The following is a 12,495-nucleotide window of genomic DNA, read 5'->3' as shown; positions in this document are numbered from 1 at the left end:
CGCTGAAACTAGTTATTAAAAACAAATGTAAGGGAAGGGCTAGGCTGTTTGTTTTTTTTTTGTGTGGTGGGGGGAATGATTGGAGAGCTAAAATACTTGACATATTGGTCTCTAAGAATCATAACTTTGGAAAAGAAATTCAAATTTTCAGTCAATAGCTTAAAAAAAACATGACACGATTTCATTTTTTGGATTTTTTTCCCGTAATAAATGATTGAAAGCACTAGTTAACTGAACTGTTTTCGTAGGCAACTTGTACTTTAAATTACAGAAGAAAACATTAATCTCTTTTACTTATAACCCGATGCTCCTCATGGAATTACAGTTCTTAAAGCATAAAGTCTAGAATTGCTTCCAGAAATCTGGCCTAGCGAGCAACACCCATGTCCTGTGAATGAATTAATCAAAAACCTAATGGTTTTCATTTCAAATGAAATCCTTCAAGCGTTTCCATCAGTTTTTTTCAGAGTTTTCCAATGCCACTATCAATGGTCAAACCCACTCCGATCATTCTGATCTGGATGTGCCAGGACAAATTTCCCTGGATTTCTTAAATGGGTGCAGGAAGTGGCTCTTCAGCTAACAACCATCTCCCTCTTGCATTTGGCTTTGGTAGATCAAAGTGAACCTGCAACCTCTTCTGTTTGCTGACCACACCAACTGTTGTTTTATGTGTCTTTCTAGCGTTCTTTCTTCATCAAAATCATGGAGCTGGGAACTCTCTTTATAGTACAGCTGAACCTTGCCCTTTCATCAAATCCCTACAGTGTGGAAACAGGCCCTTTGGCCCAACAAGTCCACACTGACCCTCAGAGCATCCCACCAGACCTGTCCCCCTATAACCCACCTAATCTCTGCATCCCTGAACACTACGGGCAATTTAGCATGGCCAGTCCAAATAACCTGCACATCTCTGGACTGTGGGAGGAAACCCACGCAGTCACGGGGGACAATGTGCAAACTCCACACAGACAGTCGCCCGAGGGTGGAATCAAACCCAGGTCCCTGGCATGGTGAGGCAGCAATGCTAACCACTGAGCCACCGTGCCGCCCACTTTGTTCCTAGGTGTAAAGATTTTGCATCTTGCTGAATCATATTCTGGAATTTGTCAGGTTGAATTCTGAATAGTCACAAGATCCCCTTCCATTTTAACCTAAACATAAAAACTGCTCAAAGCACAACAATCTTCAAAACCTCATAATTGTAATGAAATAAAATCACTATATATATGTAGTTTTTGTCATTTCCCCTAAAAGTTTGGGGGGTGTATATATATTATTTCCTCATCTTCCTCATGGTTGAAGCACCTGCTGCATTGTCCCTTGATGTTAAGCTTAGCAGATTGGCACTTAAAAAAGCTGCAGGTATGTGAATGCATCATTTCGTTATTGCACTATGTTATAGCAAAAATTGTGTGAATTCAACAAACATTCTATTGGGCAATAACCAAACTGTAGCAAGAGTTTAGCAAATGAGTGAATTCAGTCTAAAGAAACCAAGTATATGCAGTTCCAGAAAAATGTCTTAACATTTTACTGATACTTATCGTAAGGTTGCTGTTAAAGATGCATTATTGTCTACTCGGCAGTTGTCCTTAATGACATAGTACTCACTTTAGGGAAGCTTTGGCCATTTTGTACATTGAAGTATAGAACCTTTTGGATGAATCCCCCACTGTCAACATCCTGATGGGTCACCATTATCCAGAAACTGAACTGGACTAGCTGTATAACTGTAGTGGCTACAAGAACAGGTCAGAGGCTCGGAATCCTATGACCAGCAACATGCTTCCTAACTCCCCAAAGCCTGTCCACAAGGCCCAGGTCGGGATGGTGATGGAATACCCCCACTTTTTGAGTATAACCTGAGGTATGAACATCAATGGCCAAAAGATTGTAAAGCAAGGATTCTTTATTTAATTGGCATCAAGTCAGTACAAACATAAAGGGAAATTAAGGATAAACAAGGAAGTATTTACATGAAATGAAGCCTGTGATTTGAAATTTTAATTGAAGAATCCCTTGTCTATCTGCTCCTCCTTTCCATGAGGCCTCCTTCCGCCAAAGATGTCCGTTTTACTAGAGAGGGTCCATTTGACTGCTCCAGCTGTCGCCCATTACTGTAGCCACCTATTGATGGAGGATCTGTTAAACAAGTTCAGGAGGCATTTTACTGCCATGGCTCTGAAGTGCATTGAAGACACATGGCTCAATGAAGGGACGGGCTGTGGGAAGAGCTAGAAATGCATGATTTCTGCACATAAACCTTGGCCAAAGCTCAATAATAACAGTGCTGTCCCATTAAACTTCCTGCTCTGTTAGTGCCCTTAGACAATGGAGTGGCCATTTCATACCAAGCATGGGTAACCTTTGAACCAAACCTAGTGAAATGTCAGTGCTTTCAGATGAGAACAGAAAAAAGTTGGAGATAGAAAATGGTAATTTTATCTAACTGAACAGTTTCTATGTATTTTTCTTCTGACTTTTGATTCCTTCCATTCTTATTCTATTTGGTATTGTATCCCCAGGTCTAGAATACATTAGTACTAGTACACTAGGTTGCTCACTGTTCCTCATCAATATTCTCAAAAGTATTCAGTGCTTCTAATTTTACTTCTGCAAGATCTATCCCAAAGTAATCCACACAATCCTTCCTTCCTTCCTTCCTTCCTTTGCTTTCATTTTAGTGATTTCTCAGTTAACTTGACGCATGTGAGTAACAACTTCAGAGTTAACATTTGAACCTGAACCACTCTCTTTGACAGCTAATGCAGAACTTATTCACCGCAAATCTATTCTGCATCAAAAATATAGCCAGTTTTAACACATGCACAGCATCAGTTTCCAGTATTTCTGCTTCTCCTGTTATGATTTAGTACCAAATCTCACTTACACACTTAAGTTGAATGCCTAATTATTTGCTTAAGTACAAGTTGTGGTAATCAGTCTATTTTAAAAGGGCTATTTGTAACTGTTTAATTATTTCTGAGCATTTTTGAAATCTCAACAGATGTATAAAGGGGTTTCAACTCAAGTAATTTACAAGTTACTTTGTTAGGCATTGAAAAAAATTAAAAAGGCTTTTGTACATCCTTGAAAATAGTAATACTCCTTGTAGAATTGAGCCGCATAATTACTTGGTTGAATGAGGTTAGATCATACTGAATCTTTTTATAATTAAAAATGTAAATTCAAGCTGTTCTTTCTAAAAGCTTTGGCGGCAACATTTCCGCATTGTAATATTAATGATTTCTTCAGTGTTTTGCTATGATAGTCATATAACTACAAGTGGTTCTCATTAATCTTGCTGGGAATGCTTTAGGGAGCAATCTGTAAATGTGGCAATCAAGATATTCCATACTTTAGACCATTTTGCAGCCACATTTATAGTATTGTGGTTTGAAAACCTATTGCAGATCCTGTGCATCCTGAACACTTACCTTGAAGGTAAGGAATTTTTAATTGAAGCAGTGATTATTGTATATTTTCTTAAAACTGCTAACAGTACTCTGCATAAAGCAGTTTCTGTCGAGCAGATATGCATGGTTAAACTCAAATCTGAAGTCAGTACATGAAATGCAGCACTCTATCATTAGCTATGCAAATTTGGCAAAGTTAGCCGTCTGGATCTCTATTCAAGTATATTGAATCGTGGTATGAGGCTACTGTACTTTTATCGTATATACGAACTAAACATTCCACAAAAAGTTAGGGTTTACCCTTTCCATATTGAGTACTATTTAATGGAATGTACATCTTGATTACTTCCATGCAGCCTCTAGCACTGTGAAGCCTCATTGCTGCTTTTCATTATTGTTGGAGATATGTTTTCAAATGGTATAACATTTTTTTGCTCTTATTTCTTCATGTACTCTTTCTGCATATACCTACTCTGAAGTTCAATTTTTCATTCTTGCTCCATGCTCATAATCAATCAGACTGAACAATTGTTTGTACCATTCGTTTGTTTGCCCTTAATGAGACCATTAAGCTTTTTGCATGCCTCACTGGCTGTGATTTACTGTTCAAATCTATACCAAAAAACATGGGCCAGTGCAAGTTATTCACTAGTCACGGAAATAATGTGTTTGACTAGTAGATTCAATTTATTTGATGATCAGGTTCTGATCATAAAAATAGGAGACTTCATCTTTTGGGAGGAACCTCAGAAGAAATTAACAAATTAACTGGCCACTAATTTATTTGTTATTTCGTATTGCTGAAAACGGCACATCTTTGTCAAAGCTTTTTGTCATGCAATCAACAAGACAGTTCATAAGATTTTCATTTCTTCATTCACGGGACGTGGATATCACAGTCTAAGCCAGCGTGTATTGTCCATCCCTAATTGCTGTGGAGAAGATAGTAGTGAACTGCCTTCGTAAATGTTGAATGAGCACAGGGACACTACATTGCTATCGATGTGAAAGTCCTGTATGGTCTTCAACTTTTAGCCTGGCTAAGGTATCTCAAAAGTTTGAGCAGTGGGTAGCAAGTTGTTTTGTGTGGCTCCTTAGTAGTGGCTGCCATCAAGCCAAAAAGATGTTTTGGCTAACGCACACAAGAATCCAGAGTAAATGAATTCTGTTGCCAATGTGGTGCCAGATATTTAGGCCATACATTTCAAAGATGGATAGATTGTATCAAATAGTATAACCCTTAGACTGATATATAACAGTGTGGAGCTGGAGGAACACAGCAGGCCAGGCAGCATCAGAGGAGCAGGAAAATTGACGTTTCGGGTCAGGACCTTTCTTCAGAAAGTAACCCTTGGGCTGTTTTGCAACAAGCAAGATACTACTGACTGTACTCAACCAGCCCAAATTTGTGTAACTCCACAGTGTCCAACATGTAGATGTGATTCTGCTACTGGATAACATTTACTTTATAATCCTGAGTGTGCAAAGGATTGTGCTTACAGCCAATTTAGAATTGTCAGTTGGGCATGCAGCATATTGCATTTGTGTATATTGGAAGCCACATGTATTAATACATGGAGCCCTGTTTTTTGTAGGCAGAAGGAACATGTACACATACCACATAAAAACTGAAAGAACTGCGGATGCTGTAAATCAGAAACGAAAATAGAAATTGCTGGAAAGTTCTGAGGAACGGTCACCAGACCTGAAACCTAAATTCCAATTTCTCTCCACAGATGCTGCCAGACCTGCTGAGCTTTTCCAGAAATTTGTTTTTGTTTCTGATGTATGCATACCATGGTTGTTTTATTGCAGCAAAACAAGTGAAAGCCGTTTTGGGTTCCTTTTTGAAGGGCAATATCAGTAGCAGTCAACCTGTTTGGCGTAAAATTTGAACAAAGCTTGATGGTTGACCAGTGCATCTTCCATTGCAATGCCTCTAACTAACGGAAACTCCTTTACCAACCAATCAGCACTCTCTCTTTAGGACAATTCACAAGAAATACCAATGAATACAAGATGAAAAGTTCCAACAAACTGTATTTTTTTCATCGATACTCCAGTTCTGTACCATCAAACAATTATTTATTCATCCTTTTCTGATGAAGGGTCTAGGCCGAAACGTCAGCCTCTCTGCTCCTATGATGCTGCTTGGCCTGCTGTGTTCATCCAGCCCTGCACCTTGTTGTCTCGGATTCTCCAGCATCTGCAGTTCCTACTATCTCTGAAACAATTATTTATAACGTCATGAATATTTTTTACTGAGATAGTAGGAACTGCAGATGCTGGAGAATCTGAGATAACAAGGTGTAGAGCTGGATGAACACAGCATGCCAAGCAGGCATCAGAGAAGCAGGAAAGCTGACGTTTCGGGCCTAGACCTTTCTTCATTTCTGAAGAAGGGTCTAGGCCCGAAACATCAGCTTTCCTGCTTGGCCTGCTGTGTTCATCCAGCTCTACACCTTGTTATCTAAAATTTTTTACTGTTGCCTTTTTTCAGTTGTGAATGTAACTCTAGCTTTGCCATCTAGTTTCCATTATATTACTGATATTTTTCCCTGGAGTTTTGTTTTGTCATCTTTATTATATTAATTGGCAGTGTATTCATTTATGTCCTGTTTTGTAATTGTTAACATATTGTGTAATGATGCAAATATAGCAAATCCAGAACGGCAGTGAGAAGCAGTGCATCTACAATACCTTACAGTGCCGTTCTGTTGATAGCAGTGTGGTTACTACAGGCTATTTGGACTGTCTAGATAGACTTTGTAAATTTGCGGATGGATAGCTCAATGTCTAGAAATAAGGTTCAACTTCCAACTATTTCAGAACTTTCAAAGACTTAATGGAATATGATTAAATTTGCATTTCTACAATATGCTTTAGAGTTAGATTCAGAAGGTTCACAAGAAAGCTATTACGTTTGAATTGAGGTTCAACTTTTACTTTTAGTGAGAACAATGCTTTAGTTTCAGTAAAATTTTACACTGCTGTAATATTCGTGAACTTGGTATCAAACTGTGTTTTATTTCCTCGTAGCAGAAGATAACAGCAATTCTCTTCCCAAGTAAAAGTACAGTATTGTACTGCTGGTTGCATGGTGATACAGAACTTGTGTGCTGCTGGAAAAAGAAAACAGACATGAAGCCTTACATTTTGCACTCATCAGGCAAAAGAATGCCAAGTTTCAAAGGGAGCAGAAATTTATCTTTCTGGAAAATAGGGGGCATAGTACCCTTTTCTCATGTTACGATTTATTGCTCCCTTTGAAATTTGGCATTCTTGTGCTTATCCTGATGAGTGCAAGATGAAAAGTCTTGACAGTATCTTTTTTCAGAAATTGTTATTTTCTAGACTTTGTTTCACAAATTACTTGACATCAGCATTTATTATAAAAGATGAAGTATTTTGACCTTTAAGCAGCTGTACTGATCAGCTGGTGGGATTCACACTGACCTGAAAAATTGTTTGCGTGATAACTTGAGGTTGCACCAGAACTAGATACAAGTTTTAAATCGAGCTTGTTTTTTGTATTGAATCTCATGGACTTTATAAATCTACAGGCCAGTTCTGAACAAGAATGACAGTGGTAATACATTGAGCTTTTTAGAATCTCTTAAACAAAAGAAAGAAAATAATGTATCTTTAATTGATCTCAGACATAAAACAATATTACAATCAAAGTCATCTCTAGGGCAACTATAGATAGCCATGAAAAGTTTCATTGGGCACACTACAGGACAGTCGAGGCAAAGGTTCAGATTTCTGGGTGGCTGTTTTTAAAATGCCTTGTGGAGGTGACCTGTGCAATTGTACTGTACTGCATGTTGCACAGCTTGCCAATCCTGAGGTTGTAAGTGAAAATGGCAGAGCAACAGCAAATTCTGTCAACTGTCAGAAGACTTAAATGGGAAAGAAGGCCAGTCTGGCACATTAATGCTAAACTATTAGTTTAAAAGATTAGAGGGTGCTTACCCTGTGCTGTCCCTGTCCAGGGAGTGTTTGAATGGGACAGTGTTGAGGGACTTTTACTTTCTGATTAAAAGAGTAGAGGAGGCTTTACTCTATCTAACCCAGTACTGTACTTGCTCTGGGAGTATTTGATGGGGGCAGTGTCAAGGGAGCTTTCCATTTATTTTAAGAGTAGAGTTTCACAGTGATCAGTTGATGGAAAAATGCAAGACTTATACAGTTAACGGTAGGGCTCTGGGGAGTGTTGCCAAATAGAGAGACCTGGGGGTGCAGGTGCAAATTTCCTTGAAAATGGATCGCAGGTAGACAGGGTAGTGAAGAAGCTATTTGGCACACTTGCCTTCTTTGGTCAGATCGTTGAGTATAGGAACTGAGACATCATGTTGCAGCTATACAGTACATTGGTGAGGCCACTTTTAGAATACTGCATTTAATTCTGGAGCATGGTGGATAGGGTGAATACCCGAAATTTTTTTCCCAGGGAAGGGAAGTCTAAAACTAGAGCGCATAGGTTTAAGGTGAATGAAGTAATATTTAAAAGGGACCGGAGGGACCACTTTGTCAAGCAGAGAGTGGTGTATTTATGAAACAAGCTGCCAGAGCTGGTGGTGGAGGTGGGCACAATTACAACATTTAAAAGGCTTCTGGATGGGTATATGAATAGGGAGGGTTTAGAGGATTATGGGCCAAATGCTGGCAAATGGGTCTAGCTCAGTTTAGGATATCTGATGTGGGTGAGTTGGTCTGAAGGGTCTATTTTTGTGCTGAATAACTGCGACTATATAACTGATCATCCCTTTTCACTGAATTTCTGTTAACGGGCTTCATTAATGTTGGAGAAATGTGCAGTGTTTTATTTGAAGTTGATAAAGTGGTCGAAGTAACAGGTAGAGAACCTGATCAGTATTTCCAATTTGTAACATTCATGAAGGGCTACTACCATTCAAAAGTCCTGCTCCATCGTTGAAGGTTGGCCTCTCTGTAATTCTTCTGCTTTCTGCTGTGTGCTAGTTTTGTAAGATGAGGGCGTTGCGAATTAATCACCAGACACTGAATGGATAAATGTACATGTTTAATGCTTCAGCATATGGACATGGGACATGTGTAGGCCACCTGGCCCTTCAAACCTGTTCCACCATTCCACAAGGTCATGGCTGATCTGGTCTTACTCTCAATTCTACATTCCTGTATAACCTGATGACCCCTTCTTGAGAATATTTAAAAGATTATTTATCTATTGCCTTTTAAGGAAAGGAATTCCAAAGAGACTGAGCCCTCTTAGAGAAGACTGTATGTAATGTAAGCATGTAATGCATATGCTGAGAATGAGAAGAAGCAAAATGCAAGCAGTGTGGAGAGGTGCTGAGTGGAAAACAAGTGGCTACAGTCTGAAGTGAGAGGACTTGCATAGCATTAAATTACCTTGTACTTACCATATGCGAACAGAGGCTGCCAGGGAGGGGAGTAAACAAAGTGTGTCCTTTTGAATAAGGACAGTGTGTTATGTCCTTGCCAATTTAAACACTTGGTGTGGGAGGGTTGACTGCTGCTAGCTGAAGTTAACAAATGAACCTAAAAAGCCTTCACTAATCCTTGCTGCTCTTGTAAGATCTTTGAAGTTATTCTTAAAGTGAATTCAGGTTCTATAAGATGATGTTCATAGAATCATACAGTACAGAAGAGGTCCTTTAGCCTATTGAGTCAGTGTACCGTTCTCTGAACTAATTATCTCTGCCCCCAGATCTGCTGAATATGTCATAGGAACCTTCTTCCATTAAAGTAAACCGTCTTGTATTTGTAAAAGGACTTTCACAAACAACTGACATCTGAAAGTACTTTACAGTCAATCAAGTCCTTTTGCAGTACACCGATTATTACAATGTACTCACTGTTGTAAGAACAGGCAGTTGGCACATAGGAGACTCCAGCAAACAGCAGTGTGGTAGTGACCAGATGTTGCATGAGGTTTAAATATTGGTCAGACATTGGGGAATAACTTTTCTGTTCTTGTTTGAAATAAGCCATGTGATCGGTTACATCCACCTGACTGGCAAATGAGTCTTGAGGCATGAAACCAACGCAGCACACACTCAGCACTACACTGAAACCACACCAATAAGCAGATTAACTGGTTATTCATTTGGTTGTTATTTCTGGATCTTTGCTGTATGCTAATTGGTTGCAGTGCTTTACCTGAAAAGCAGAAGAATTTAAAATTGAGAAAGTAATTAATCCCATATGAAACTTCATGGTGGCCTTTTTATAGAAGGCACTGTGTATAGCCAAGTTGTTTTCCTACTGTCAATCTCCACTCCCCACTTCCCCCAAATTCCCAACCATCACACTTCTGACCTTAAGGTTTTATTGCTCTAAAGTCCTGCTATTTTCTGTGATTGTGATGATTAAAATTGGGATCCATGTTATCAGTTAAGCTTGGCGTACATGTACATGTGAGATAATATATCCCTCTAAGCTGCATAGCTTTCAAAAGACAATAGAGAATTCATAATTCATGAGCAAACATTAACAAGTAGTTCATTCTTGTTTCTTCTGTTTCCTCGCAATCTCTCTGTCACACTTTACCAAATAAGGCATGTAACAGAATTGTAAATCAGTAGGTAAGAGGGGGAAAAAAGCTTGTTTTTATCTTACACCTTTAACTTGGGCATCCTGAAGTTCTTAGTGAAATTGTCCGTTTCTTTTGCTGTGCTTTCTTGCTGTTCCTGAATAAAGCTGTTGAATTTCGACCTACGGAATGGTAATTTGTTGTAATTTTTCCATCTTATTCTTATATCATTGGCTAACTTACATGTTTGGGAATTGTACACAGTTTAAAAAAGTGCTGGCCTAGGCTTTCGAGACAGATCAAGGTCTTTAAGTGAAAGCTTTTGAAAGCGTAAAAGATATTAGTGAATAGCTTTAATGTTATTGGTAAATATTGAGATTTTTGAGTTTTTAAAGAGGAACAAATGACAAATTCACAACAAATGGAGTGCATGAAAATTGACATGGGAAAGGGTTTTGCTGTTATGTTCACAAATAGCATTCATTTCTAAATGTTGAACAGATTAGTCTTGATGTTAAATATTGACACAAGTTTTCTGATTCACTATATAAGCAGAAATGAGATGTATGGACAAGGAGGTTTATGTCCACTACTGAAATTTTGATAAATGGATTCTGATTCCAGAATTTACCCTGAAAATTTCTCATGGCTGTATTTTAATAGAACTATGTTTATTTTTAAATTCATGTAATCAGTTTCTTGAAAGAACGTCAAAAGCCAGACAATGGCTCTCTGGCTTCACTCTCGAGGAAACAGTTGAAAAATTAAAACATTTTTCTAAGTATTCTATTAAGAATGTTGCAAAGGACATTAACTTAATTTTAAATCTTTGCATCATAAATTAAACAAAGCAATTTTTCATATTTCATCAAGTTGGCTATCACATTCTTACAAAATCTAAATTAAGCACATATATAAAATTCTGTTGATTTTCTTGTTCTCAAGGATGCCACTTGGAACTAAAGATTGCATGCATCAGTGTCCACATAAACAGTTTTAAAAACCTTTTTATTTAAAATACAGATTTTCAGGTATGGTGTCAAAACAATTTGATGCAAGTTCTCCACACAATAAGAAAGCAACACGTGAAACATTTCTTCTGGAAATATTGAAGTAACATTTAAAAGCCTTGATGGGGAAAAATGTATTCCTCCAAATGGCCCTTCACCTTGTGATTTGAGGGATCTTATTGCTGATACAAAACATTGACAGCTTATAATTTATTAGCTCAGTTTATTTAAAATATGAAAAATGTACTTTCTTCTAAGGGTACATTTTAAATAATCTGAACTATCAGAAAATAGATCTGTGCAAACATTTCGTTCACTGTAATGCAAAATGACTGGAAATGTGTGTTCTAATCCAAATTATTTCCTCCTGTATTGCAAATGCATAAAAGAAGTAGTAAATCTCCTCTAACAGTATGCAAATGCTAGTGATATTTAGGCTGCTTTTCTAATTAAATATTAAAAATAATTTGAATTTTTCTTGATAATGTTCTACTATTACTTACTATAATGTGCTCACTGTTATAAATATGCTTCAGAACTCTTGTTACTTTAGAGATTGTAATAATTAATGACATTGGACAAATGTTGCAACCAGAGTGAATGATGGCTCTAAGATGGTTCTCTATTTGTTAAGGCTCACCCTGGACAATGTGGTGGAATTAGAGGAATTGGCATGAAGTGAGACCAAGTGCAAGCTTCAGGCACACTTAGATCCACACACTAGCAATTAACACAATAGATGCTTTAATTTATCTGAAAACTGAAGTTTTACAAACCAGCTGTTGTGACTCAAGTGAATATCCTAGCAAATTTTAATCCAATGACTATTGTCCATCAACCATTAATTTTATCCACTGAGTTCTTTAATGGGAGAAGCAATATCTTGTTCATAGTTACAATGCCTGTGAAGTATTTATTATTGTGTGGATACAGTGGAACTATTGCACTGAGTAAACCTTTTATGTTCTGTATTGTATGTCATAGGCTAAAGACTGTCTGACTGCTAACTCCACAGAACAGATGCCACATTCTTCACCTATTTTTATCAGCCGTGGAAAGCAGGAAAATAAAACCTATGAGGACAGTGAGGTCTGCTCTGTAGGAGATCTCACATGTAACTGTTTACAGCGTAAACTACTAGATGCAGGAGACAAAACATAGACCTGACCCCACGAGACCTTCTGCAGTGGGAGTGGATTTCATGTATTGTGACATGTTTTTTAATGCTTATAATCTGTTGCAAAATAAAAGCTTTGTACTTTAGTCATTTCATCGTGTTGTATTTTTATATTCCTGAGTGGCATTAAATGTTCTGAATTTAAAAGATGAGTTGTTGCTGTGTTTTATAAAGGGAGCTAATATTATGCAATATTAGTGTAATTTATGTTTCAACAACAAAACTTTATGTAGCTCCTTTTAACGTAGCTCCTTTCAGTTCCTGTGGTGCTTCATAGGGGTATTATAAGTCAAAATCTGACACCAATTCATATTAGGGCAGCTGATCAAAAGCTTCATCGAAGGGATAGAA

At 37.8% G+C, this 12,495-nt stretch overlaps 1 protein-coding gene across 1 annotated transcript in view; it reads left to right on the top strand.

The window, feature by feature from the left end:
- Nucleotides 1-12,230, top strand: part of ptpn2b (protein tyrosine phosphatase non-receptor type 2b) — a 62,557-nt gene extending 50,327 nt beyond the window's left edge. Inside the window, exon 9 of the mRNA XM_020532075.2 lies at nucleotides 11,952-12,230. Within this exon, the coding sequence (XP_020387664.2) occupies nucleotides 11,952-11,967 (16 nt within the window). The 3' untranslated portion in view covers nucleotides 11,968-12,230. The remainder of the gene's footprint in view (nucleotides 1-11,951) is intronic.
- Nucleotides 12,231-12,495: the final 265 nt, after the last annotated feature.

This window comes from Rhincodon typus, chromosome 4 (assembly GCF_021869965.1).
Source record: "Rhincodon typus isolate 14 chromosome 4, sRhiTyp1.1, whole genome shotgun sequence".
In the NCBI taxonomy this organism is placed as follows: domain Eukaryota; kingdom Metazoa; phylum Chordata; class Chondrichthyes; order Orectolobiformes; family Rhincodontidae; genus Rhincodon; species Rhincodon typus.
Note: the sequence above shows the minus strand (reverse complement) of the source record. Positions and strands in the feature narration are given on the sequence as shown.